The following is a 27,144-nucleotide window of genomic DNA, read 5'->3' as shown; positions in this document are numbered from 1 at the left end:
AGCGAGGCTATGTAACGAGCGACGTATGAGGAAGACCTCTCATAATACATATATTCAAATAATACAGAAGGCATAAACTAGACCCACGAACACCCATGATACGACATAATATACCCAAAAAACCAACTAGAACCACAAATTCCTACTCCACGCCCCACCGCGGCCCCGGTTTGACTACATCATGATCCTCCTCTTCGATCGCACTCGCGCCCTCGCTCCCATCATGAGCCTTCATATCGACAGGATAGCCAGCATCGTCCTGCGTCTCCACGTATATATTCACGGACACCTGTCCGTTCGTATTGGTGACCGTGTTTTGTCGGTTTAGTCCGCTGTGGACACTGGGGCCGTGACGGCGAGGGCCACCGGGCGTTGTGGGAGTTCCGCCAATGGTGACGATGTCGCGTCGGTTGCTGGGATTGTGCGTGGTCCGTTCGGAGAGCTCGTGAGAGGAGGTGTTGTAGCTTGTGCCATCTTGGAAGCGATCTGATGTGGAGTAAGGAGGTGAGGAAAGCGATCGGAGTAAGATATGGACGGCAACGCACTTTGCAGGTTGAGGACCATTCGCGAGCCGGAGATTGTGATGATCGCGATGGCTGGCTGCAAGAGACGAGAACGTTTAGCACTCTATTTCTTTCGCCCAAGCGCGCGTGCAGCGCAAAATATAAAACCTACAGAGCTAAACATAGTCTAGGGGGAAGACGAGTTGAGCGTGCGGTAACACTGGTGCAATAGTGGTTTTACCTGTATCGATTTCCACGGCATGAAGGTGAAGGTCACAGCGAGGACGTTGATGAACGTCGCTACCATCATACTATTGGACGGCAAGTCAGACATATCCAAGTGGAAGGCGACGGCGGGATAAAGGTGAACTTACTAGATGAGACCATCATGGAACTGATCAACAAGGGGGAGACGTCAGTGACCGTGTTTGAAACGCCATATATGCGAGGTGTGACTCACCAAAGCTCGTGTGAACGAAAATGTTTGGGTCTGAGTGGTATTCACCCGCAGAAGATAGAACGAGGAGATGGAGAACACCACGAGGTCATACAACCTAATTTGCGTAGAGCGATGAGTTGAGCGGCGACCTCAAGCCGGTCATGATGAGTCGAGGACATGCTTACATCGTTACAAGGTAATACATCGCGGTGATACCTCGAGGAATGTTAGCCGAAAGGGCGCAGTTGTCCTACAGAGCCATTTTATGGATAAGTTTTGTGAAAGAAGATCCCTACGCGAGACACTTACGCCCGCTCGTAGAGCCGCTACATACGAAGTCGATGAGGCTCTCATCAAATTTTCGTGTCATGTAGAACGATCAAAAGCTTACGGATGATGAAGAGCACTATGGCGACTGTTTGACCCTGGATTCCAACATACGGAGTTAGAACGGTTCATTTTGGATAGGACAGACATATATACGCACAGCGAATGCAATAACAAATACTGTCAATAGCACGAGGAAAGGCGTCCTTCTGCGCCCTGCAATAGCCCACGTTCTGGAGAAATAACGCATATGTAGCTTATAAATAAGTAGAAAGACGATATCTCCTAGAGAACATACCGCCAAAAGAAAACCTGAGGAGCCAGAGTTGGAAATAAGTTCAATAAACGAACAGCAAGCAGGAATCGGGCGGCGACACTGAAGACGTACAAGCTGGGTCGCAGTCGACGAAAGGACTCTGAGGAAGACACCAAGGTTTTGAGTCATTGAGCTTGGGATAGAAGTGCACCATCCCTACCGTGTTACTGGAGCCCATGAGTGATACGCAAGGCAAGACCCACTAGAGTGTTGCGCCGCGAAGTATCTATAGATGAATAAGACCGAAAGGCGTAGTTTCGTAAGCTACTGACATTACGCAGCTGGAGGAATATGAACATACCCAGCAGAGTTACTTATGACCGCTATCGCGCCCAGGTAGCGAACTGCTATAAGGAGCCAGAACGCTCTTGTGTATCTCGTCTGCTGCATTTGCCTGCAAGGTGCGTAAGCACGATGACATGAAGGCTGGTCCATCTCGAATAAAGCATACCTCTTATACAGGCTAGCAAAAGAGCAACAGATACCGTTAGGTATATGTAGAGGTTACTGGACGCTCATTGGCTTCACGCACCTGTATTCAGCCGGAATAGTCAGGCAATAGCTGCATGGTCCTGTATGAGCGAGCACGATTTCGAACAAGTCAAGAGACGCGACTTACTCGTAGAACCAGATAGCCATCGAACATAGCTTTAGATACACAGAAGCAGTGGTCGCCGCGGTAGTGTCGATAGCCATGTCTTGGCTCTGAGGCCTGAAGGACAAGCAGACGAGGGATACGAGTGAGAACAGGAGGACACGGTTTGTGGTCGAGCGGCGGAAAGAATTATCCAGGCCACAATGGCCGTCACATTATAAGGATCTCGTATAAAAGCTGGATCTGGTGCAAAGTGCGAGACGTCGCCCGGGATTTCAATACCTGTCAAAAACTGAGCGATAAAAGTGCACGGGAACGATAGGAACCAACAGGAGCCCGAGCCATCCAAGCGAATCCTTTATTACAATGACCCGGACACTTTGATGGCGACCAAGAATAGATATACAATAGCCTATCGCCAGCAAATGAACAGTAGAGAGAGAAACCTTCTATTTTTCTGCAATTCTCCTGTTTTGCGGGATCAAAGCGTACGAGAGACGACCGCGAGTCGTCGTGGCTGGAGCGCTTTGGGTCCCGGCGGTATCTTTCATGCGCCGCCCCGGAGTTCTCCGTAATAAGAAATTTAGTTCGACTCGGAATTCTGGATATATATCTCCCTCCCATCTCCCTCCGGTGCCGAATCAATTTGTTTGTATTTCGTGGCCGAAGGATACAAATGGCGGGACAGAGGGAAACTGTTGTGCGCTGAGCGGAAAGTGAGTGGCTCGATCCTGTTTATTTCCTCCGCAACCTTTACTCTTCTGCAAAGCTTCTTGGAATGAAGTTTCGCGCAGCGTCTCCGTAGGATAGACGGGGCATGCTTCAGCTTGTCTATGGCGCATAGTACTCTATTGCTAGCGCCGTTCATCGTTGGCGTTGGTGTCTTCGCTAAATCTTACAGGCGGGATACGATCTACAAATATGCCCCACTCCACCTCTCTGGTACGAGGGGCATGGCCGCCCCGTCTCCACCGTTACTCAGGCAGATATCAATACCACTTCGCGCTGTCTTTAGTACATGCCCCGGTGGAGAAACGTGCAGCATGGCTGTGTTTTTAGCTTCCTGCCTTTGGTTGTTCCGATTCCTTGCCCAATCAACTATATCTAAATAAAGGACGCCGTGTCTCGTACCCTCTTTGTTCGTGCTTCTTAGCGCTGCACGGTAGCCATGTTTGGTTTGACTCTTGTGGCGTAGCGACCCGATGTCCCCTCAGTTTGACATGCGATGTACTCGTCACCTGTTGCACAGGACTGAAGTATCCCGGAGCTCAGACGAGGCTCTTGCTTACGACCGTCTTTCGTTCAATCGGGAATTTATTTGCTCTACCAATCCCTCATCACCTCGTCTAGGATTAGTGAAACCCTCCTTCTCAAAGAAACACAAATGGACCTTCACCGGTCTACAAATACAGCCAGAAATATCGCCTTCTTCGACTCCCGCGCCCACCGGGCTCGCTCCCATCAGCCCACCTAATTCCAACGCGGAACGGCGAACGCTTCGACGGCGACGTTCGCCCTCGTTCACCTCTGGTTGGCTCCCGACTGCTTCGGTCGCTCACGTTGCATGACGAATGCGGCGGTTTTCAGTTCGGGGAAACGAGATCTGCGTATCCTCTATGATTTGCCTATCGTCTTCGACCTTCTTCGACGCGCACCGCCTTGGTCAATTCGATATATTGAGTACGTCCGGGGGATTTAGGTTTTTGATGCCTTCTGAACATGGGTCTGGGTCTTATGTAGGCTAACGAAGATATTCTGGGCGACGGCGATCTGAATGCGAGATTGGATTATGTGTTTATATCATCGTACACATGTTATGCGGAACGACTTGTTCGCTCACTCCTGCTCCGATCTTCATGTCTAGGCATATGTTAAACAGCCCACAGGTCGTCCAGGTCCCGTGCAGGTGTTTGCGAAAGCTTACTTCACTCCAGTCTTCGTGCTCTTCGTGTGCGGCCCTTCTCGTTGTTTACCTCATGTTTATGTCTGTGCATACAGCTCCAACAGAGACGAAAGTCAAGGTTGGTAATCTATCCATCTTCTCCGTCCTCGTCAACACCTCCCATCCGCCAATGCCTGAGCCTGAAGCGTTCCTCGTTCGACACTTCCATGAACTGACACCATCCGCTTCGATACCATCCTTCAACGAGTACTACTCTTTGGGCGATCACAGTTGGTCTAACTTTTGACGACGAGGGTCTTATGCGAGGTTTGGGTGAGGATGTAAGGACCTGAGTCACATCGAAACATTATCTCTATTCCCCGCCCCCTCCATTCTCGGATGTCGTCTACTGATGCTCAGGCCATCTAGCTGCGACGATTCTCCCGCCTCGGATATAATGACTCCCTCTTTTTGGATCAGGACGCACGATACCAGGATTCATGTACTCTGACGTCCCATGGCTACGTTTTCGAAAACTTAGCCTTTGAATCTCCTTGTCCTTCCGGACGTGGACGACGAAGTAATACTGTTCTCCCGAGAGACGGCGAGCGAGTTCGTCAGCGTCAATGGCGGTGTCCCGGTAGCGTAAGGAAGGGCGGGTCCAGTGGGCTGTGAGTTCTTCGGTTCACATCCACATTTTCGGATAGAAGTGGACCAGAGTCGTCGTCGTTCTGGTCTGTACGGGAGATGTAGGTATGCAACGAACCCTCTACTTTAGACAGTCACCACCCTCGACACGTCTTCGACGGGCCCGTTCGCTCAGCCTCTTGTCCACCATCATGCCTCTTGTAAATTCCGCGCTCGTACGTACGCATTCAGACGTGAACACTGTTTTGGTCCATCACTATTTCTTGTCGTTGTGTTATAATACACTTGCTAGTGCACGGTTCTACTCGTGATCCAGCGGTAGTATTAGTATTGTGCCTTCAACCTAGTGTAGTTAGCAGCCCCAGCACATATAAATGCATGCAACCCGACGAAGAGACCAACGAACCCTCCGTACCCAAGAAAGTCCCGATGGGCCAAAGTCGAAAATACGAATTACAGTAACTTCGCCCAGCAAACGCCGCGCGCTCGAGCGGAAGCCTGGCCCGGAAATGAATTCGAAATGGGGAATATAATTATTCCGTCAAAGCGCGGAGCGTCCGTCCGGGAGCTGTTAACTGTTCCCGCCCTTGCCTGCATCCCTCCCGACGTCGTCAACGACAGTGACCGAGAGCATATCGGTCACTAACTGTACATATGCAAGCGTATGGGTACAGAACACGTCGATGGCCTCTTTCCCCTCGCCTGCCGATTCGGTGCGTACTCATTCATGAGCTTAGCCTACGTACGCATTCCCCTCCCGCCGCCACACTGACCGTCGGTGCTCCCGCTTGCCCATAGTCGCGACCGACCAATGGATAGTATCCCACTTTGACTCGTCCTGGAAGATCTCAGAGTTGAAGCAGTATATACTCTCGAGAGTGACGGCACCGCCATCGACACCGTCTACGGCCACGTTCACGTTCGCCACCCCCACGTTTTCATCATCTTCCGCCGGCGTTACGTCCAGCGGTGCTTATGACACGAATAATCCCAGCAACCACAACCACACCAGCAGTAACAACAATAATAACAATGCGAGATATCCATACCCGCCACGACATCGACCTGTTTCGCCGATCACCTTCGCAGCTGTGTTCAAGTCCCGGCCGTCGTTCGAGAATCCATCCGGAGCGGGGATATCAGAGGATGGACACGGCGAGAGCGTCGGTGTGGGTGCTGTCCGGGGTGCGTTTGGTGGTAGTGACGGAGGAGGAGGGCCAGGACTGGACGAAGAAGATTTCGAGGAGGACGATTATCTGGACATGAACGACGATTCCGACTTGGACTATCCCCACGACGGACCCACGCGCCCCGCACTCGCCTCCTACACCCAACAACCCTCCGTCTTCCAACCCTCCGCAAGCCTTACCACCGTCCCGTCCTCGCTCTCCCTCCCTCCGACGACGCAATACTCGCTCATCGCGTTCTCGACGGGCATGATCCTCGAGGACTCGTTTTCGATTGCATGGTACCATCTACGCCCAAATGAACTGTTGGAGCTGCATCCGCTCGGGGGATCGATCGCGGAGCTGAGAAGGGGAGACGTAGAGAGGTATGTGAAGCCGTATTTTGAGGCGAGGGTGAGGGCGCTGAGGGTGATTGGCTCGGCGGACGCGGTGACGTCTGTTGTGGAGGGGAAGGAGAAGGATGGGAAGGATGGCCGGGAGGCGTGGAGGGAGAAGGAAGGGGAGGATAAAGGCAAGAAGCGGAAGAAGGCAAAGTTGGAGTGGCGCGAGAGGTGGGTCGTTGTCCATCAGGGTACGCTCAGTCTCTTCAAGGACAGAGCAGTGAGTTATTTCTTTTCTGGCATTGATCAGAAAGTTATATTCGAGCGACAATTGTATTGACGATTCTCTCCTTCACAGGACTCCCACCCAGCCCACACCTCCGAGCTCGCCACCCTCTGTCAGCTCCGTGGCGCCGACGCCCTCAACGCCATAAACCCAACCTCGCCACCCGCCACCACCACTTCCCACTCCCACCCCCATCCATACGGTTCCCCACAATCCACCGCACATAACCACAACTCGTCAGCCCACGATCGACATGCAGAAACAAACAGCGTGCCCACCTATGTTATATGTGCCAAATTTCGCGCGACGGACGTAGAGCGCACGGAACGAGAGAGAGAAAAGAGAAGGGAGAAGGAGATGCGGCCAAAGACGACGCAGGCGGATGGGGCGCGATCTGCGCATGCTGCGATGTTTGAAGGATTTACGGATCCGTGGTCGGGGGCGACTATCGCTACTTCTTCCGGCGGCGTGGACGAAGTCGGCCCGATGATGGGTAGGAGAGGATCTTTGGGGCTGCCGACGACGAGAGAGGAGGGAACGAGATCGGAAGTGGGAGTGGGGAAGAAGAGGTCTGGAGATGACGTCGGCGCGAAGAGGAGGGGCTCGGTGGATGAGCGGAATGCAAGGCGGAATGGGAATGGAAATGGGGTGGATGGGGCGGGGTCTGATGCGGGAGAGGACGATGGCGTCTGGGTCGTGTTGGACATGGTCGACTTGGCGGGTACGTCGCATATCATTTTCTCTTCGTTATGACATCTCAGTTAATTAACAAACTTTCAGCGTTCACGAACCTCCTCCGAATCCTGCACCGAGAAGCCCCCCTCGCCCCCTCCGTATTCTACCCTCCCCCATCCTCTTCCTCTTCCTCCTCCAATCCGCTCCAAGCCTACAACCGCATGAACACAACCTCCCCACCCCTGCCCTATCCCGAATGGAGGACCGAAGTGGCCAGGAAAGCGCAAAGGGTGGGGATGGGCGAGGTCGGCGCGCCGATGGCGCTCGTCCTCTGGGGCCCAGACGAAGAAGACAGCGAGAGCGAACGGGAGTCGGTTTGTCCACCATCTACGAGGAAGAGAGGCGATACGGATAGTTCGGGCGTGGGGTCGTTCCTTCAGCTTCAGGAGGATGGACCGGGGTCTGCGCCTGTGACGCCGCTTGCGAAGACGGAGTCCGGATCGACTGCACGACGTCGGCCGCAGAATCAGAATCAGAATCAGAATTATGCGCAAGGGGTAGAGGAGGAAGAGGGAGAGACGGATTCGAGGGATGCGCATGCGAGTTTCGACCTCGACGAGGAGCTCGGGATGGCGATGGAGATGGTGACGGATAGCAGCGACGACGGACTCGAGAGCGAATGCGAGTGGGACGGCTGGGCGCTCGATCTTCCCCGTCAGGCTCGGAAGGTCAAGGATGCGCATAAGCGGCTCCAGATGCAGAGGGAGATGCAGACGATGAGTCTGAATCGACAGAACGGATATCCCACTACGCCGACTCAGTCGCATTTCACGCCCACTGCGGGCAGGGAACGGCTTGGGTCAGCGCCGTCGTCGATGATGGTGCCGCCGAGCATTTCGACGACCGTGGAGGTTTCGACGGCGAGAGGTGGAGCTGGGAAGAGGCATAATCATGTGCAGACAGCGAGTATGGGGTACGCGCATCGGCCGTTCGCATCCCCTTCGTCTACATCACTCGAATCGCCGAGTCGAATCCGGGCGGTGCACGATTCGTCGACGTTGTTCGCGTCGGGGTCGACGTCCCCTGCTACGCTCGAATCGTACTCCTATCCCTATCCTCCACAGGATCAAGCCGGTCCTTCGTCGACTCATCACCACCATAGCCGTACCTCATCCCGACCTCTCTCCCCCACTTCTTCCTCTCGCCCACTCTCTCCTACGGCTGCCAGTCTAGGTTTAGGCATTCCCATCTCCCTAGCTCCGCTCGACCCGTCGTACCCTGCGCTATTAACGGTTGACGATCAGGGCGTACGGAGCGGGACGACGACGAGTACGGTTAGTGTCGGTGGTGTCGTGAGGAATAGGAGTTTGGTGATGGTGGAGAGGGAGGGCGGCGGTGGGGGTGTGCCGAGGGCTTTGGGATTGGGGTATGGGAATGGGAAGGCGGAGGAGAGAGATGCGCGGAAGGCGAAGGGGAAGGCAAAGGCGAGGGAGGAAGCTGTCGAGGATGTTATTACGGAGGGAAGGAAACAGAGCTGGGTGGAGGAGCTGGGGTTGGGGAGGAAGGTGAAGGAGGGACATGTGGAGAAGAAGAGTAAGGGGAAGAAGAAAGACAAGGGGAAGGAGAAAGAGAGAGATAAGGTAGTTGATGGGAAGAAGAAGGAGAAGTCGCTTCCTGCTCTGCCGCCTGTGGACCCAGAAGACGATCTCCTACCCGCACCTCCTCAACACCACCCACGGCCCAACACGCACATGCATTCCTCCTCTACGAGAACACGACCCGTGGCCGCCGCCGTCCCGCCCCCTACCTCTTATACCTCCACAACAACAACTCCTTCTGCCAGTCTCACCTCGCCGTCGTCGTCCTCATTCGATCCAGCCGACTTCACGCAACACCCGACTTTCGGAATGAAGTCCAACGATCATAACGCTCCGCACCGTCATAGGTCGGGATTGGCGAAGACGGAATGGAAGCGGTTGAGCGCTGCGTTGGGCGGGATTGGTGGTGGTGGTGGTGGCGGTGGCGGTGGCGGTGGTGGTAGTGCGAATCGTCCAGACGGCGCATCCTCTTCGACTTCCCCGCCCTTTCCTCCCATATCGCACCGACCAAGTCGCGCAGACGAGGATCCAGTGCTGCACAGGACGGATACAAGGCACACGGTGCGGGAGATGGATGCGCGGAGCGAGACGAAGAGTTCGAATAGTGGGGGTACCGGTGGAAGTAGTGGACAATCGGTGGCCACAACGACGGTCCAGGTGGTAGGGGTGGAGAAGGACAAGGACAAGGAGAAAGGAAAGGGGAAGAAGTTGGTGAAGGGGATTACGAGGGGGAAGGCGTTTAGTCCGGAGAAGTGGGTGAAGGGGTTCGATGCAGCGTTGGACTTTGTGGATGGGGTATGATTCTTCTACCTTTGCCTTTCTTTGTGCAGGTTTCGCGAGCTTGGTTTCTTCGATGCATGTCTTGGATTATATTCTTGATATAATCTCTCTCAGTTTCTGTACGCAATGCCGCAGTCCCTTTTCCTGTTCTTCATGTTCTATCCCCCTTGGTACTGCCTACCACTCTTTTTTTCCCCCTTTGTTCATCCATGTTCGTGTTGGGCGATGCGATCTATGGTGACGGCGGGTACCACCCGCCACCCGGCGCTGTTCTTGGTGGGTTTGACCTCTATGCTTATTCTCCTTCGTTTTTTGATCTTTCCACCACTGTCGCATCAATGTTCTTACTATTTCATACCCTTTTCTCGCTTTAAATTTAAATGCTTGCTCTCATCTGCCCAGCCCTGCCATCTCGCGGACTGGCACCGTGTCAGCAATAGGCCCTCCCACACCGATACCCTCACTGCATCGAACAGCAGCCCCGATATCTTGTAGTTGCACTCTTTCACACTGAATACTAACTGCTGATGATACCAGCCGTCCAATAGTTTTCGTCCTGCCTTTACGAAAACATTAGTGCCACATTTGCAAAGCTAGTGCCACGCCTGGACGCGGTCAGTCGCGTGGCGATATTATGGCGTGTTTGGCCTGCCACGTCCGCGGTCGACGTTGCAAGTCGCGTTACGGGACTCATCCAAGCTTTCTCTATTCTACTCGTCTTCCCCGCCGTCTCGTCCGCTCTTTCTCTCAGTCATGAGCGGCTGTATGTCTTTCATTTCCGTTTGTGGGATATAGTTTGCTCAACCTATGTCTTTGTAGTCCGGTTTTTGAACCTCGTCCGTCCGTTCCTGCCGATCCTGCCAGAGGTCTCCTCGCCCGACCGCAAAGTATGTTTGTACTCTTATTTCGGCGTACTGGCAGTCACTTATACTCGCTTGTAATAGGTTCCCTTTAACCAGAAAGTACTATGGACGGCCGTCACGCTCCTCATCTTCTTGGTCTGCTCCCAGGTCCCGCTCTACGGCATCATGTCCTCCGACTCGTCTGACCCGCTCTACTGGATGCGTGTCATCCTCGCCTCTAACCGTGGAACGCTCATGGAACTCGGTATCTCACCCATCGTCACCTCCGGGATGATCATGCAACTTCTTGCCGGTGCGAACTTGATCGAGGTCGACTTTTCACTCAAGGAGGACAGGGCTCTGTTCAGCGGTGCTCAGAAACGTGCGTGTTTGACATACCTCCTGTTTTGTATTTCTGTTCTCCTGGCGTCGTGCACGCGTCTTCACCAGAACGAAGACAAGGAGATCAATTCTTCTGGCGCGTCCGTCGTGACGCCAAGTTGGGCCACACTTTGACGCCACAGAACATACTTCATGCTATCACATCTCCATAGCGTATTACTCCAGAACTTCTGCGTCGCTCTTTTCTCCGTTTGTGTCGTTTCGTATATGCAAAACTAAGAAACTGAATTCGTTATCCAGTCTTTGCCATGATCATCTCTCTCGGCCAAGCAACCGTCTACGTGCTCACCGGTCTCTACGGCCAACCCCGCGACATCGGCGCCGGCGTCTGTCTTCTCCTCATCATCCAACTCGTCGCCGCAGCCCTCATCGTCATTCTCCTCGACGAACTCCTCCAAAAAGGATACGGTCTCGGCTCCGGCATCTCCCTCTTCATCGCCACCAACATCTGCGAATCCATCGTCTGGAAGGCCTTCTCGCCTACCACGATCAACACCGGCCGTGGCCCCGAGTTCGAGGGCGCTATCGTCAGCTTGTTCCACCTTTTGTTCACTTGGAACGACAAGGGCCGTGCGCTGAGGGAGGCGTTCTGGAGGGAGAGGTTGCCGAATGTTATGAATTTGATTGCGACGGTCGTGGTTTTCGCTGTGGTTATCTACTTGCAAGGGTTCAGGTTGGAGATCCCAGTGAAGAGCAACAGGTTCAGGGGACAGAGAGGGTCATATCCCGTCAAGTTGTTCTACACTTCGAACATGCCCATCATGCTCGAGTCTGCGCTCACGTCCAACGTCTTCATCGTCTCGCAAATGCTCGCCTCGCGTTTCCCCGATAACCTCTTCGTTAAGCTCCTTGGTACTTGGGAGGTACGTTTTCTTTTTTTCAACGTCGTAGTTGCTCGCCACCTTACGCCACTCTTGTTCTACCTAGCCTATGCAAGATTCGCCCCAGCTCGCCGCCGTCTCCGGTATCGCGTACTACATGTCGCCACCGCACACCCTCTCCGCCGCCCTTACCGATCCTATCCACACCGTCATCTACATCGCCTTCATGGTCACCGCCTGTGCCGCATTCTCCAAGACCTGGATCGAAGTCTCCGGCTCCGGTCCTCGCGATATTGCCAAGCAGTTGAAGGATCAACAAATGGTGCGTCCATCCCCCTTACTCCTGTCCGTTCAGTAATGCTTATGACTGTGCTGTTCGTTAGGTCATGGCCGGCCACCGTGAAGGGTCCATGTACAAGGAGCTGAAGCGCGTCATCCCCACCGCCGCCGCGTTCGGAGGAGCCATCCTCGGCCTCTTGTCTGTCTCGGCAGACCTTATGGGTGCGATTGGAAGCGGGACGGGTATCCTGATGGCTGTCACCATCATTTACAGCTGTGCGTTTCTTCTCCTTCACCCTTTCTCTCCCCCCCAAATGTTGAATGTTGAACGCCCGATGTACTGACTTGTTTGATGATCTTGATTTGTAGACTGGGAGATCGGCATGAGGGAATCGGGTGGGCCTGAGATGCAGGCACTCGGGGACTTCATCTAAACCTGTTCCAACTCTCCTTTTACGGCCTTTCGTGCACGGACTCGCATCGCTCAGAGGCGGTCGGGCCGATGTACGACGGTTGGGGTAGCGGACGGTCTTGTGGTGGGACGGATGGGTTTGTGCTCGGTGGCTTGGACGAAGGGGCTCAAAAATAACTTAAGTTCGTGTGATTAGGATTGGTTGGCTGGTTGGCTGGTTGGCTGGGTGCCGTGGGTTTGTTACGATTGGTCTCGGGCCGCTTGATTGCGGTTCCGAGGGTGGATTGTTGACGTTGAGTACTGGGTGGATGTGGAGTGTGAAAAGTAATGGAACTCTCTTTTTTTCTCTGCATACGCGTAGGTCCGGAGGTGGGAGTGAGTCGGTGGAGGGGGTACGTGGCGAGGTTCGGACTGCTGGTGATAAGAGATTGAAGGTTAGAGCGAGCTGAGAAATACGAAGCTCGATTGAAGAGTCCGAGGATGATCGTGGGCCACAGGCGTAAACGTGTGGCATCCAATCGGGTGGTCCCGGTTTGGTCCTTACCTTCGTTCAACACTCGTTCAAAGGCCGCGCTCAACCTCGCGCAACGCTATGCTGCCCGTTTGCTACCCATGGGGCTGAAACGTTGTACATGTTATCTTCATCCCTCCCCTGGGTTGGCCGTTATCGACCCTTCGATCGCGGTGGTCATTTTTTACTCACTTCCGCTTCTTGCTTGATCGTCATCGTTCAAGTTGTCGAGGACGAGCCATATCATCCACGAGTTGTGGAAGTAACGCTCACGTTTTAGGTAGGATCTGTATATTATGTTCAGAGACATGCTAGTAAGGCTCCTGATTCTGCTGCCAGGCTCCGAGTTCTCGCCTTTCACCTCCAGCTCGTTGGATGTCTTCGTTCAGCTACTTGTAAATTTCGCACGATCGAGACCATGATATGCTCCTTTGAATGTCGTATCCTGTTTTCCTGTATCATCATCGGCCCGGCACTCGCTCCCATGAATGCGACGCTTCTGTCGAAACGTTCACCATACACGAGGGAAATATATATTCTGCGCATGTGCATCCCTGATTCCCAGTTCTACCTCCCAACGGACCCAAATATACGTTAGCGTCAACCCCATGAGATGAGTGAAGTACAGTGGGACAGCGAGAGATGAAAATATGATAGCGTGAGGTTTAGGATTGTAAATGATGGAATCGATACCGTAAATAGGGAGAGGGGAAAGTTAGGAGGAAGAAGTGGTGCGTGGAGTTGGGTAAGAGGAGATAAACGTGGAGACTCTAATGTGCGGATAGGACGACTATGGACATGAAGAGGAGGGCACGGGGATAGCTAGGTACAATAACACGACTCGGACAGTCCAGTTGCTGTATATCCGAGAGGTCGACGGAATACTTAGTGAGATCACTGCAGATAAAAATATAGAATGCCAAGGAACAGGTTGATCGGTGGTCAGTAACGTGCGCTCCATAATCGTGTGTAAGAAGGTTATAGGATGGGATGGATAAGTGTCTCGGTGAGAAGCAGGAAGCGAGTGGTGGGGTATGATTGTGGTTGGTCGGGAAATCAGCAAGAGAGATGGAAAGTACGCACGAAATCCCAGAGTGTCCCAAACGCGGGGATCCCAGCTTCCTTGCATCCTTCTTGGATTTCCTTGTTTCCGAGCCAGTTCGACGTGATGAACACCACTGTCATGCGTTCGTAAATGGCCAACGACAGTCAGTTCTTTGCGCTTCAACACGGCAGAAAAAATGCACAGTACCTTCAGCATTCCACTCTCGATAGACCTCTTTCAGAATCTTCATGGTGTCGGGTCTTCCACCCCGTACCTTGCTGTCCCACAGCAGCAGACGCTCAGGGCCAATGTGGCGGTGAATCAGGCCGCTGATGGTAGGTCCGAACGTCTTTTCTTGGTCGGAGCCTGTGGGTTCGTTCGCACAGTAGGGTGGAAAAGAGGGCGGGTCCAATCAGCACCATAACGGATATCGATTGGAAGAATGGAGCGTACCAATCCAAATTAGATACCTAAACAAAATTCATATGACGACGAGTTTGACAATATGCACCGTGTATCTAAGCAGTGGATATGGCTCACCAATTAGGGCTCTGCAGACAAGTGGAAAGCGCAGCGCCCAAGCCGGTACCAGTGCATATCCGGATACCACGCTTGTAGAGCGTGGAAGTATTCGAGACACCGGCGAACTATAATTGACAAGCGTGAGTGAGAAAACTGAAAGACGACGCCTATCATTTGCGAAAGTAGGACGCAATGGGAGAATGGGAGCAGTCGGGAGCGATGCGAACGAATCAGGAGAGTATCGTGGTAGTGGTGAAGACCAACCTTTAGCTCTCGCGTCCAGATTTGTCGGGGCGGGTCATTTACAAGGCTGCGAGTGAAATCGCCCTGCACACCGCAGATGAGGTAGTGGTATTTTGCGTGCGTCCCCTCACTGGCCAGGGAGCGAAATGTGAGAAGATGGTTCATGGATCCCAAAATAACAGACATACGATATGATACCAAAGGCGTGGTACTCCATGACGGCAGAGCGACTCACACGAGCAAGCAGCCCTTGCTGCATCCCGCGCTTGAATCGCAGAATGGCGACCTTGGGCGATGGCTAGACAAACGAGAATTGTTTGAATGGCTCAGTGGCGACGGAGCTCACAAAGCCGACTCACCAGTTCAATATCCACGTCGACTTTACGAGTACAGATCCATGGAAGAACGATGCTGAAAATGACAAGGTCAGCAGCCTTTCATGAGATCATGAGGCCTTATACTCACACCACGCTCATACCCATGGTGTACCAGAAGTCCTGCTGATGGACGATGTGCATACCATTGGAGTTCCATGTTTGCGTGGTAGTGTCGAATGAGTCACCAAGTAACGTGAAGATCCCTGCATAGAGGAGCGTCACTTCAAGTCACGACACCTGCGTGATCAATGTACGTACAGGTGAGGATGAGAGCAGTCCAGCCAACGAAACGATGGTGGCGTTCGAAGACGCTGAAAAGATGTCAGTTCATATTTGAAACGTCGCGAATCCGACAGAGCAACCTACTTATGGTGAGTGTTGCGTACCCAGGGGAATGCACTGATTGCCGCGATAATCAGGGAGAGGTTGGTGACCGTACCCATTACGAGGATAGGGTTGGGTTGGACGTCGCGATTTATCCAGTTCCGAACAACCTTCAGCAATAGCCAGGAAATTCCAGAGACAGCGCATCCGCTGTGAATACCGCCGAGATGCTGAGATATTCATTAGACTGGAAAGTGAACGGAAGAAAGAGAGAGATGGTACCTGAAGGACGGATGTGCAGCCCAGACGCCACTTTAATGGGGTCCACTAGGTAGAAGTAACAATTAACATAGAAAGGTCGGAGCGTATAAGAAGGAGACAAACCTTGGCGAAGAGAGTATTGACGAAAAGGTAGAGGAACCGACCAAATACCTCGTTACGCATAAGAACGGCAAAATTGAGGTTGCCAAGCGCCATAGCGCCATTGAACTGAATGGCGTATGGCCAGTGTCCGGACGCTGCTAGACCGATGCCGATCATGTTCAAGGTGAACACAAAGGTGAAAAGTTTCCTGTATGGGATCGTGAGCACCGAGTCGGAAAATCGGAAAGCAAATTGGACCATCTGAACCACATACCTGTATGTGTTGAACCACAACTGAAAGACAATCCAGTTTGACACCTTTCTTCTCTTTGAGACAGGCTTCGGGGCTGACGGCTTCGGCGGTGAAGGAGCTGGGATGACGGTTGGGGTAATCAGGCTGGGGTCCTTCTTCTCGTCCTTAGGATAGTCGTATTGAACCACTGTCATTTGGTGCTGCGGAGTCTCGTGCAAGCCCTTCTCTGCGTCGTCGTAGGCGGGAGCAGCCATCTCAGGATTGCGTGGCGTAGTCATGATTAAAGCGACGTGAATGAATGATGAGGGTCGCTAAAGGTCGTGAAGCTGCGACCGGCGAGAGATGCCTAACCGAGGAGTGGGCGAATGTGTGTAGGCGAAAACCGCAAAGCGTCTCGTCTGCTTAAATCCAGGACGGCATCTCCACCAGGGAAGGCGATATAGCATCCGCTCCGTGCACGGCTCCGTGTCCGTAGGGAGTACATCCCCACCTCAACAAGGGGATGGGCCAGCAGCGCCTTCTACCGCAGGTCAGGCTACAACAGACTGCCACCCGATGGAGACTTCGTGAACGTACGAACCAGCAGGTTGGCGGGTAAGCTTGACTGTGAGATTTTGCTCTCGACGAACCAAACACAAATATCTTACTTGCTAGACACAAGCGTTTCACCTCTGCTGCACCCATGGACCGTGGTAAGTGGTGGGATAATACCATTCGTTCGGGATTTTCGAGCGAATGTTCGTGCTAGAGACAAGGGCTTGTCAGAGTTGCCAGCAAATGCCCCGCCGGCCAAAGCTTCCGACCCACTGGAAGCTAATAAACCGCAGTATTATTCAAAGCCACATTATTTCCGGGTAAAATCGACAGCACAGCTCGCGACAAGGAACACGACACCGCCTGAACAGCCTTGTTACGTTCTTGCAATGGTTCCGTTGGAGAACAAGTCCATTGCTCCGGGCCACTGTCAGAGATGCATGATTTATGTGAGCCAAACACACAATGTATGGTCATCGTTCTCTGCGGTTACACGGTTGAGGCACGTTATAATAAGCACCAATGGTGCTCGTCATAAACGAGAATAACCAGTGTGTTTCTCAATTAGAGAAGCACTGTGCACATCCATCAGCAATTTGCACTTTCATGAATTTAACCATGCGGGAAAGGGCAGGATGGTTCCACCGACGGCATCGATACCGTGAAAAGAAACTCATGCGCCAATGGAACCATAGTACCTGTAGATGATCGATGCGAAGAAAGAACACGGCGGCATGCCAAGAGAAAAGGCTCGCCTTTCACATGGATCTGCGAGAGTTCTTCCTGATCTGTGCAAGGGCACGAGCACCGTATATAGATCGAACACGGTTGGTCCACAGCATGGGATCATGGAAGGCTCATCGCGAGCCAGTACATCCCGTCTTGAAAGTCCGTGCAATTCAAGCCGAAGCTCCAAACGAGGCACCAGAGCTTTAAGAAGAATATGAAAAGTTAAAGACCGTTGAATTGAGAATTGCCCTTCAAAATGATGCCCGACAAAGTCTCGGCAACAGAAGCTGGCCCATACATCGGGGTGCAATGTCGTCTGAAGACGATCCCGAGTCACGGAAGGTGGCAAGAGCCTGAGGATGCCTGCTTGGTGCGTCCCCGAAGACCTACCCGGTGCCGAGTTAGGAAGCAAACGAGCGACCGCACGTAGGAATCTGACGAGAGTCAACATTACAAGCCCATAAGGTGAACAATAGATTCTATGCTACGGGCGTAAGTTGGGCGTAAGGAACACGTTGAAATAGTATGATGGCGCAGTGAAGGCGCAGTTCTCGGTCATAAAAGTCAATGAAACACATCGTACCCATTATCATGCCGCGAGCTGATATGAACGGACCATATTAAAGAGGTGAAGCAAGTTTGTGCGAGAGTGTACAACTTTTGGTTGGCTTTTTGGTAGCTGCAGGAGTCAGGACTCGCTGTCACCACTCGGGACAAATTCGGGACGCGTTTGACCGAAAGACACGTGGCTTTATTTGTGTCCTTTATTTGCGTCTTTGACTTTCTGTGGCGTTTGGACTTCCCACGATTTCTCTGTTCGCTACTACTTCCATGATCCTCGGAGTCGCCGCTAATAAAGACCTTCTCAGCAGGAGGTCAAGACATCTTCGGCCGGTTGATCTTGGAAACTAGCCATGGCTGGATTGAAAAGTTAGAGACTGAGGATAACTCTCTCAACTTGGGTCAACGACTTCGATACTTGGAACATTGTGACTTGTATGAGGATCTAAAAACATCTTTCAAGGACGGTGCAGTGCAATGCGATGTACTTGCGCCACTCTGCGCTTTGCGGTGATGTGATCCCCAGGCGAAGACTATAAGGACCTGCAGCCTGAGCCCAGCCTCTCGTTGCGCTCCGTCTTTGTCCTCGTCTTCAGCGCGATCTCTACTGTTATCCATAATCCTCCTCTGCTCATATCCTTTAGCTATCACCATGTCGCCCATGACCAAGGAGAAAGCCTCCCGAAAGTATATCGACTTGATTAGGCGAGAGTGCTCTAAGTACGCTAACTGGCAGCCTTCAAAGAGGATCGAGGTTTGTCCTTCCCTTTCATCCTAAATACTCTGTTATATTTTTTTACTGACACCCTGCGCGACTCTAATTGGTATTAGGTTGGCGATTACGGAACAATTAACCACGACACAGGCGAACTAGAGATCGAGGGGAACGTTTACAGAGACTCATTGTTCGCCGACGTCCTACCAGGTCTGTGTGGCGTCCCGACTTCGCACGAGCCGATGCACCGCTACGTTGTGACCGCAAAGTCGGTGAAAGGCTACTCGTCTAGAATCGAGCCCGGGGTGTATGTGACCAAGTCCTATTCTTCCTCTCCTGGTGGTGTTTGCGTGGAGAACTGATGCCAATAGCTGTGATCCATATAGAGATGTCCTCACCTTCGGAGCTGCGTCAATCAAGGGTGAATGGGAATTTGGCAACAAACGCGGTGCTTTGCTCATGATGTATCGGCCTCGTATCTCGAGCATGTCGAACCAGCTCATTCAAGCGCTTTCGAAGACCCCGGAACTAAAGGAGAAGTCGCTTGTCACTGAGACCTTCTGCTGTCCTGCATATTCCATGTATCTTTCGACCCAACGTTTGTATTCTTTGTACTGTCAACTAGCGCACAGTATTCTTTCATATCGCTGACTGATACTCTGATACTATTTATTGAAGATAACGACAAACTCAGGCTCGAGCTGCGCGGAATGATACCCGCAGGGTCTACAGTAGTCACAGCTGGAGGCGGGGTAGCCATGGAATGGTGGTCCGACTACGGTGGAGGAATGTACCAGGACGCTTGCAACGCCCAGGGGGAGTACTCCTATGTTCCTCTCTATCATCTCAAGAAAATACGCAGACCTCCAATTCTCTTCCGTGAGAGTCCTGAGCCAGAGCCCGTCAAGCCTTTGGACCCGTATGTTATCCTTCCACCTTTTCCTTCTTGAGATCGGCCACTGACCAGCCAAATTCCGCGAATTTGACAGGTGGATCAATCAACCAGCCCCATGGGACATCCTAGATGAAGAAGGATCTGAGTTCGAGGACATCGTATGTGTCCTGTTGTAGCTATTGCTGGTGACGAGCTGACCCGACGCACACAGGTCTCTGATTGATAACCCGTCGATATGAATAGCGAACTCTTCATATTGTTCTTGATGTTTCTACTCTCCCATATTGTGCCTGTGCAGTCGCTCACTCTGTCAATTCGCTATGATTTCGCCGTTCGTTATCCCGGACCATGTATCCTGCCTCTCACACCGTGCAATAGTTGGCCCAATTGGCTATGAATACCTATCTGCTTCGCCATTGTAAGTCGTGAAGACCGTCAAGAACATGTTGATCAGGTAAAAGACTATCACAGCAGGAAATACGGAGAGGCTCGCGGGAAACGCTACATTTACAATGATACGTTAAACGATCAACACGGTGAACGATGGTCAGTCGTTTACATAATTCAAGACCAGAAAGATTGTGGTACATGATCGATACGTTCGGATCAGCACTGAAGACATCAATCGAACTGGGACGGATATATGATGGAGACATTCACAGAGGGTTGAAGGGTCTCTGCTCACGCTCTTGTATGAGTGACACCGTCCCGGTCCCGTATGTCAGTAGCGCCGAGGCCGATCCACTGCCAGACAGCGCGTCAGCGGGCGCAAAGATCATGATGTGATCCGTGTGCAGGCTTCGTCTCCGAATCAACAAGAGTACGACGAACGTCACTTACCCCTGAGTTCACAAATGAAGACAACCTCGTAGAATAGAGGGATGCCAATAACGTGCTAGTCTTTGGATACCAGAGAGATGGTGCGCTTTTGAGGAATGGACAACGATATTGACCAGAAAACTGTTCGAACGCCGTGTTCTGTTTCCATAAGGGACTCAAAAGGATCCTGAAGCTCCGTGTCGAGCGTGCCGGGCACGAGTGTCGCGAGATCGACGTATCAATGCCAAAACTCGGGTGGAAGTCCACCTTTAAAACCGGATTGCTCGGTGATGATATGATCCAGAGTCAGGGGGAGTTAGGATATTTGAGAGACAGTATATGCAGAGTACGCACTTTTCGAAGTGATGTTGACGTTGAGGCAGCTATGCTAACGGACAAAGACAGTTGCGACTGCACAATACAGAGCTTTGAAGATGATTAGCATAGATGATGAGAGAAGTGACATCGGGCAGCCTGAAAACACTCACTTATTATGAGGGATGTGGCGAAGATTCTTAGTGACTACCCGTCGTCCCGATTCAGAACAAGTATCCGGACTTTCAACAAGGTGTCGTCCTCTGCAGGAAGGAAGGAAAGAAGGGAGTTATATTCAGGGCGCAAAACACACCCATGAGGACTTTGCTAATGATGCAGCTCGACCTTCGCCGTAATCATTCTGAGCATGTGAGCGTTAGAAAGCATATTGCGGCGAGATAAACAGTACCAGTACCAGCAGTATGACACGAGAATAGGTGAAGCTAAAAACGTCTCGGTCTGAATTCTCGATAATGGGGTGGGCGTACTGGGCGTTCAAATCACGGGTCTAGACGATGCACCGTGTCCAGAAAAGCGTCCTTTGGGAGAGTAACTTTCATGGGAAAGCTTTGAGCTCGAGAAGGCTCTGGATTTGAGCTTGCCTGCAGGAAGAAGGGCATTGGTTAGCGCTATCATTTGGGGACGAAACGTGTTCGATGCAGTTGGTTCGCAAGTCGCGGTTCAACTTCGGAACGAGTAGCGAAAACAACATATACGATGCTAAAATTTATGGTATAGAATTACAGAGATTGCACCGCCGTCAATCCCAGAAGCAACGATTGAGTCACTCAAAAAGCAAATATCGAGAGCAAAAATGAAAGCAAATAACAGTAGTATACCTCCCAAACAATATCCGTGATATATATCTTCGCCCCATCTTTTCAAACTTATCTTCACGGGTCATGCGTCCGAAGCCGTTTCTGGACTTGTCTCGCGCGACTCGGTCCGGTAGACGAGAATATAACGAGGCATGACACCGTCCGCCTTGTGTGAAAAGATTGACCTCGATCGCGAGAGCTATCCAGCAAATGAACGTGAGTTCCTTGACATATCACGAAGGGAAAGGGAGGGAAGCACATACACGATGGTCTGCAGGTAATGCGACATCACACACTACCATCACCCTATAGGGTGAAGGGCTTGCGCACGTAGCGTATCGATGGGCCCGCCTGGGCTCCTGATACGTGTAGATTCCTGGACCCTTCCTGAAGCGTTCGCATTGGCTCCGTCAGTAAAAGGCGTTTACGAGATCCAGAACGACCGAGAGCGAGAAAAGAATATGACGTACCTGCCTACTTTCTTGGTTTCCCCGCATGCGAAGGTTCGAAAAGAGGACGTTACAGGCTGACAGATCCCGCACGACGAGTCTTGACAGAGGGAAGGACCAGAGATGGCCATGCCGCAAACGCACTCAGAGGCGAAGTACGTCTGAATGGTTTGACAGCCGTGACTGCTGCCAGTGAGCTTGCTTCTAAACAAAGTGTTGGTATGTTAGGATGATGAATAGTGAAGAGAATAAGTGCTGAATGTACGAACATATGTGCCAGGTACGCGGCTATGACGATGTGGGGGTACTCAACTTTGTATACCCTCTCTAACACTGGCTGCTCCTTCTTCCACCCAGCCGAAAATTTGGTTTCTGCAGAACGACATTGAGAACCAGAAAGAAAGACATAATAGCATAGAAGAAAAAGGAAATGGACGAACGAATGTCTGCAAAAGTGACGTCATCTGGCTCGACCTCCCTCAGATGAGCAGCCTGTGAGCAATCACTAAGGGCACAACTCCTGCTACAATCTGATGCCGCCGATGAGACACATGTAGACATCCTAAGAGCAACGAGGAGCAACCTACAAGGCCGTTTCATGCCATTCTGAGCCACAATCTTAGGGTTTTGACCACAGGCCTAGCGACCAGGGAAATATGCGGGTGTAGTCTTCAGGTCTATGCGATGCTCTCCTTCGGACTGATCAAGAGATTTGGCAGAAACTTACCTCGCACATATCAAACCAGCTTGCCGATTTCGGTGGCGTCTGTGTGGCCAGATGTGCGAACCAATCCATGGCAGAGCGAAAGCGAACTGTTGTCTGAGTCTCCGGTGTCAGCATTGAGCGTCAGGGAAGGTCAGGAACAAGGGCCGTGAGAATCACGCGTGTCACTTCTGGGCTTTCAAATTTGAACCCATCCGGAAATTGCCGCTTTAAGTTCAATGCCCGCCGTACACACGCCATCTCACTTCCTTCCAACATCCGGATCGTCGTTGCGGCGATGTTATGGGTTGGAATATATTCTAATTTATTCCGATATCATCCCATATCGGAAGGATTTCGCCTAAATTACTGGCCATCAATTGTCTACACTGATAAGTCAGTATAATCTTTCCCACCTACTGTACCTCCCAGACGTTAGGCGACGTCCGGTGTCCCAAGGGGCCCATCGCCCCCGCCAATTTTGCGCGAGTCTCCCGCCAAATGGGAGTTCCCACGTTATGTAAGCGTCGTCTAACTGCTGGGACGTACAGTATCCACACGTAGCATACAATCGCACTCTGTTTTCGCTAGTAAGCATATCCACTTACTTCCTCTTCGTATTTGGCTCATTTCACCAATGACGGTGGACAGTCCCCCTGACGGTGGTTCAGTTCGTCGACCCTGGTGGACCGGGGACGAACTTATGGTCGTAAATCTATAGTACTCGACAGAGCATGGGATGGCCGCTTGGGGTGGCGATGAGAAGTTGTCGTTGATGAGGATGGAAAGTGAAGGCGAAGCCGATTGCCGAGGCCCGGTAGCGGAGGAATTTGGTGTTGGAGTGTACGCGGGCGAGACGGACGAGGACGTCGTCTATACGGTCACATCGGTCGAGTGACTGTTTGAGAGTGTGATGATCAGTACGGTGAGGAACGAGTGCAGAACAGAGAAAAATGGCGGGAGTCAAGGCCGAGAACCGTGGACCACTCGGGAACGATGAAAAAAGAAGCGGCAAACCAAGCTCGTCGCAAAAGCAAGCAAAAGAAAGAAAGAAACGAGAAGTGGAAAACTGAAAGTAGAAGACCGAGACAGAATAGGTACGAACCTGATCATAAAGATGGACAACGACCCACACATCCCTTTTTTCGCCCTCCACCGCATTCACATACCCCTTCTCTCCCACCCCCCTCAAATGTCCAAACCTCCCCCTCTTCACCCCCTCCACCATCCTCGCGACCATCCCGCTCCCCATCCCTACCGCATAAAGCGAGCCCTCCCACTCCTCCTTTCCATTCCCACTTTCCTTCACCCGCGCTCTCTCCTCCTCTAAAAACGTCTTCCCGCCAAGCGAAGCCTTCTCCTTAGCCTTGTGAAGCGCATCGATCTGGCTCAACCGATGTGCTTTTCACTCACCACTCACCGCTTGGAGGGTGCCTCATTGGTTTTGACATCCTTGCCTTCGAGCGCATCCATTAGCATAGTCAGATGAAAACTAAAGAACAAAGGTTTCACTTTCTACAACGGAGGATGCGCAGACAGAGGAAGCGAGGGCAAGAATAGCAAGGGAATATATGAACTGCATATTGGGGATGAATACGCGATCAGCAATAGGTAGTCGGGGATGGGCAGACTATGCAGAGAGCAGCCGCCATTATATATGCCCATCCTGCTATGGGTCGCTGAAGAGAACATATATTGTATGGACGTGACTGCTCTCCTCAAGCCAACGGGTGTTTCGAATCGCCGCTCAAGTGAGGCATGGAAGTATGCAGGAGAGCGTATAGACAATTCCACAACGGATTGGTCCGAGTGGTATGGTTTGTCGACGCATGACACTCACATGGCTTGTAAAGCTGGGTGTCATGAGTACCAAACGAATGATTGAAATTGGAATCTCCTCATGAGAAAAACCACGTGTTCTCCACTCGACCCAGAGCGCTGGAAAGATGTGGGACAGAGAACGGAACCAGGGGATATTAGGCCCAATTCCATAACCGTCCCAGACTTTCGAGCTTGTTGGGACACACCAGAGGCCCTTGACGAAGGATATCGAACAGCTGCCTACGAAGTAGGAGCTTGGCCCCCTATTTGAGAGTGTGGAACTCTCCGAGAAAATGTCGTGGAGAAGTACTGTAAAGTTATAAACAGGTATCGATGAACGGAAATACTGACGCTCGACTGTGCCACAGAAGTGTAGGTATGGTACCGATCAAGCTAGTGGCTCGCATTCCAAGCCTTCGTCAGCTGGTTTTCTCGCACAAACCGGTATATCGCCTCCCAATCTCGACAAACGTGCTTGATCCCAATGCCAGCAGCTCCAACGGGCGTGCCGTCCACCGCGTAGTACAACGGATCGAGGGTCGAATCAGCTGAGCATAATATACCCTAGCACAGCGCATATTGAGCATACAGAAAAGGGGGAAGCAGATTGTGCGCAAACCTGGCGGAGCATATTGAGCCAGTGATGGACATGGACGTCCGCGTCACATCTGATAATTGCTCCGCGAACGATTTGGAGGCAATGCATTTGATGTAGCATGCTTACGCTAAATAAACGTCCTGTCAGGTACCCAGCACAACAGCAAAATTAGGCAGATAAACGCAGATATAACAGAGAAAGGATCTGACCTTTAGGCCCAAGTCTCACAAAACCATTGGCATTAGAGAACGCGTCCGTTGATCGCCATTCATTCCAAGCATTCAGATTCGAGACACCGTATCGCTCAGTCACCTCGTATGTCAGAGCAACCGGAGCCAGATGTATGGGAAGCCTATTCGGATAGTCGTCCTCTTCGTAACCTGACTGGATGTAAGTACTCACAAAGTGTTGAGGAGAGGAGGTGTAGAGCAGCGTACTGTATTCAAATTGGCGGGTGTCTCCCGATTCTTGTTGGAGAAGCTTGCGACAAACAAGTACATTGATGCTGATGCTGAGAAGAAGAGCTGTCAGAGCAAATATAAGAGATGCCTTAGGAGAGATCTATCGTGTATTCATCTTTGAAAAGGTGTATCGACGCGAGTTTGATACATCCACAGTCTCCAACAACGAGACAAAACTCAAGTGGGAGTTGCCACCCTGTTTCTCAAAGAGGTACAAACGCCTCGGAAAAACGGCCTAAGGGATGCCTTATTCGGCTCACATGGCGTCACACGTGTCATCACGAGAAAAAACTAGAATGGCCACTACGCTGAGACGAAATCAAAGGGGAGAGGTGAGGAACGTCACACCTGTATTTTATCGGGAACATCGAGGTACAGAATGGCGACTCCTGGCACGATTGGATGACGATGTCATCGCCGTGTCTACGACTTTTTGCGGTAAGGGTCTGGTGAAGTATGTGGAAGTCTAATTGGTTGGACGAAACAATAATCTGCAGTCACGCAATACTTCGCGAGGGGATGGGGTGGGTTTGGGCTGGGTGCGCTCTGTTATGGAAGGACCGAAGATGAGTGATCGCTACGCGTTGTTGACGCGTTGTTTGTCCTCATTGCCCCGGGACCACCCGAGCCTCCGGGCGGCGGCACCTACTTATACTGAGGCGATTTGTATGGGAGCAACGTAACGCGTAACGCGCCCTCCGTTCCGTTGCCAGAACAGCGTTACGTGACGCATAACAAGGGCTCCGTTGTTACGAAAAAGGCGTTATTTAATGATTTTTTGGGGCGCCTACGGCGCCACACCACCTGTGGTTGCAATCGTAACGCACCATCCAGAGGCCGTTGCTATTCTCCAGACCGTAACGCTTGACCTCATCGTTGCTCCCATACAAATTGCTTCAGTATAACGATTTCTTCTTCTTCGTCGCTTATATAAGGTCTGGTTAGAGACTAGGCGGCACCCCAGTCGCGACTCGGAGCTCTTCAAGTTAGTCTCTTGTGTATCGCCGTATGTCTCAATGTCGTCTCATACGTATTCCCTCACTCTTCACCAAAGCTTATTCCTGAATCCCTCCCTGCTCAATGTGATGAACTATGCATGGCATGCAGAGCTCTATAGCCTAAATTTCCCGCTCATTGTTCTCGCCGCGAAAACAACCCGCCACGCAACCTCCAGCTGAAATCGTTCGACTCCTTGTTATAGAGCGTCAAGATGAAGTTGAGCGATGAGATGTACTTATATCGGGCATCACTTACTCTGCTTCGTCGGATCTCATCAGTTTCTCAACATCTTCTCCAATCGAGGTCACCGTCGATGAATGCATAGTGACGTTCTCTAACATTTCTGATGAACGGCGAGCTCTAGAAGAAACGGAGAATGTCTCAGTCGTACGGAAGATGGACGGCTCCTTATTTATAGATCACGGTACCTAGAAGAAACGGAGAATGTCTAGGTACAACAGTAAATAATGAGTCCGATATGAAACGGTAAACGAGAGCGTCCGTAAAACTCACCTCAGTCGTACGGAAGATGGACGGCTGAGGGAAAGAGGAAAAACCGGACGAGAGCGAAAAACCGACGAGCCTACAACCCTAACCTAGAACAAATGCAAAGCGGGAACGATCGAGACGAGAGACGAGCGTACAAGCATAAGCAGTAACACGAGGCCGAGGCGAAGTAAGAATGAATATGAAATGAGAAGCCAAATACTCGGAAACTGAGACCAGAAGCCAGAACCCAAACCCGGTAAGCATGAGATGAAACATACACACAAACCC

The 27,144-nt window shown here is 51.8% G+C and overlaps 8 protein-coding genes across 8 annotated transcripts; 3 read left to right on the top strand and 5 right to left on the bottom strand.

Moving 5' to 3' along the window:
• Positions 1-142: 142 nt before the first annotated feature.
• STEHIDRAFT_167893 (uncharacterized protein) lies at positions 143-2,292 on the bottom strand (the record flags this gene model as incomplete). The annotated part of the gene is made up of 17 exons (XM_007303267.1): positions 2,205-2,292; positions 2,118-2,147; positions 2,037-2,048; positions 1,887-1,979; positions 1,746-1,811; positions 1,658-1,685; positions 1,568-1,581; positions 1,430-1,502; positions 1,334-1,367; positions 1,252-1,268; positions 1,128-1,192; positions 964-1,057; positions 878-897; positions 745-814; positions 676-690; positions 546-600; positions 143-486 (listed from the first exon to the last, which is right to left on the bottom strand). Exons 1-17 carry the CDS (start codon positions 2,279-2,281, stop codon positions 143-145), a joined length of 1,107 nt encoding a protein of 368 aa, XP_007303329.1. The 5' UTR covers positions 2,282-2,292.
• A 3,023-nt stretch (positions 2,293-5,315) lies between these two features.
• Positions 5,316-9,910, top strand: STEHIDRAFT_120788 (uncharacterized protein). The gene is made up of 4 exons (XM_007303266.1): positions 5,316-5,423; positions 5,509-6,497; positions 6,576-7,224; positions 7,284-9,910. Exons 1-4 carry the CDS (start codon positions 5,375-5,377, stop codon positions 9,575-9,577), a joined length of 3,981 nt encoding a protein of 1,326 aa, XP_007303328.1. The 5' UTR covers positions 5,316-5,374; the 3' UTR covers positions 9,578-9,910.
• Positions 9,911-10,264: 354 nt separating this feature from the next.
• On the top strand, positions 10,265-12,656 carry STEHIDRAFT_120786 (SecY protein). Its single transcript, XM_007303265.1, has 7 exons — positions 10,265-10,319; positions 10,376-10,443; positions 10,501-10,780; positions 11,041-11,663; positions 11,728-11,943; positions 12,005-12,176; positions 12,270-12,656. Exons 1-7 carry the CDS (start codon positions 10,310-10,312, stop codon positions 12,332-12,334), a joined length of 1,434 nt encoding a protein of 477 aa, XP_007303327.1. The 5' UTR covers positions 10,265-10,309; the 3' UTR covers positions 12,335-12,656.
• A 1,223-nt stretch (positions 12,657-13,879) lies between these two features.
• Positions 13,880-16,228, bottom strand: STEHIDRAFT_155999 (uncharacterized protein; the record flags this gene model as incomplete). Its single annotated transcript, XM_007303264.1, has 13 exons — positions 13,880-14,001; positions 14,076-14,234; positions 14,322-14,338; positions 14,409-14,515; positions 14,655-14,763; positions 14,822-14,931; positions 14,993-15,044; positions 15,099-15,213; positions 15,269-15,321; positions 15,377-15,564; positions 15,617-15,661; positions 15,719-15,905; positions 15,972-16,228. The coding sequence occupies 13 exons, from the start codon at positions 16,226-16,228 to the stop codon at positions 13,880-13,882; spliced, it is 1,521 nt and encodes a 506-aa protein (XP_007303326.1).
• Positions 16,229-18,426: 2,198 nt separating this feature from the next.
• STEHIDRAFT_155998 (uncharacterized protein) lies at positions 18,427-19,607 on the top strand (the record flags this gene model as incomplete). The annotated part of the gene is made up of 6 exons (XM_007303263.1): positions 18,427-18,528; positions 18,606-18,796; positions 18,876-19,087; positions 19,168-19,408; positions 19,479-19,542; positions 19,596-19,607. 6 exons carry the CDS (start codon positions 18,427-18,429, stop codon positions 19,605-19,607), a joined length of 822 nt encoding a protein of 273 aa, XP_007303325.1.
• Positions 19,608-21,251: 1,644 nt separating this feature from the next.
• STEHIDRAFT_120780 (uncharacterized protein) lies at positions 21,252-22,646 on the bottom strand. The gene is made up of 7 exons (XM_007303262.1): positions 22,513-22,646; positions 22,373-22,424; positions 22,226-22,315; positions 22,055-22,157; positions 21,807-21,989; positions 21,600-21,723; positions 21,252-21,535 (listed from the first exon to the last, which is right to left on the bottom strand). Exons 1-7 carry the CDS (start codon positions 22,579-22,581, stop codon positions 21,419-21,421), a joined length of 738 nt encoding a protein of 245 aa, XP_007303324.1. The 5' UTR covers positions 22,582-22,646; the 3' UTR covers positions 21,252-21,418.
• A 208-nt stretch (positions 22,647-22,854) lies between these two features.
• On the bottom strand, positions 22,855-24,070 carry STEHIDRAFT_110323 (uncharacterized protein; the record flags this gene model as incomplete). Its single annotated transcript, XM_007303261.1, has 4 exons — positions 22,855-22,872; positions 23,594-23,876; positions 23,909-23,945; positions 24,001-24,070. 4 exons carry the CDS (start codon positions 24,068-24,070, stop codon positions 22,855-22,857), a joined length of 408 nt encoding a protein of 135 aa, XP_007303323.1.
• A 632-nt stretch (positions 24,071-24,702) lies between these two features.
• On the bottom strand, positions 24,703-25,285 carry STEHIDRAFT_56128 (uncharacterized protein; the record flags this gene model as incomplete). The annotated part of the gene is made up of 3 exons (XM_007303153.1): positions 24,703-24,873; positions 24,929-25,047; positions 25,117-25,285. Coding segments are annotated over 3 exons (459 nt in total), but the record flags the coding sequence as incomplete, so codon positions are not given.
• Between the last annotated feature and the right edge of the window lie 1,859 nt (positions 25,286-27,144).

Source organism: Stereum hirsutum, assembly GCF_000264905.1.
Source record: "Stereum hirsutum FP-91666 SS1 unplaced genomic scaffold STEHIscaffold_6, whole genome shotgun sequence".
Lineage (NCBI taxonomy): Eukaryota > Fungi > Basidiomycota > Agaricomycetes > Russulales > Stereaceae > Stereum > Stereum hirsutum.
Note: the sequence above shows the minus strand (reverse complement) of the source record. Positions and strands in the feature narration are given on the sequence as shown.

What these genes read in the sequence shown, in the direction of transcription:
- STEHIDRAFT_120788 (XM_007303266.1), top strand. Translation starts at nt 5,375, where the DNA reads ATGGGTACAGAACACGTCGATGGCCTCTTTCCCCTCGCCTGCCGATTC. An exon ending in GTCTCTTCAAGGACAGAGCA is followed by an intron (nt 6,498 to 6,575) that starts GTGAGTTATTTC and finishes TCTCCTTCACAG; the next exon opens with GACTCCCACCCAGCCCACAC. An exon ending in GGACATGGTCGACTTGGCGG is followed by an intron (nt 7,225 to 7,283) that starts GTACGTCGCATA and finishes ACAAACTTTCAG; the next exon opens with CGTTCACGAACCTCCTCCGA.
- STEHIDRAFT_120786 (XM_007303265.1), top strand. An exon ending in GTTCAGCGGTGCTCAGAAAC is followed by an intron (nt 10,781 to 11,040) that starts GTGCGTGTTTGA and finishes TTCGTTATCCAG; the next exon opens with TCTTTGCCATGATCATCTCT. An exon ending in AGTTGAAGGATCAACAAATG is followed by an intron (nt 11,944 to 12,004) that starts GTGCGTCCATCC and finishes GCTGTTCGTTAG; the next exon opens with GTCATGGCCGGCCACCGTGA.
- STEHIDRAFT_120780 (XM_007303262.1), bottom strand. Translation starts at nt 22,581, where the DNA reads ATGGATTGGTTCGCACATCTGGCCACACAGACGCCACCGAAATCGGCA. An exon ending in GCTGGTTTGATATGTGCGAG is followed by an intron (nt 22,425 to 22,512) that starts GTAAGTTTCTGC and finishes CCTGGTCGCTAG; the next exon opens with GCCTGTGGTCAAAACCCTAA. An exon ending in CGTCACTTTTGCAGACATTC is followed by an intron (nt 22,158 to 22,225) that starts GTTCGTCCATTT and finishes GTCGTTCTGCAG; the next exon opens with AAACCAAATTTTCGGCTGGG.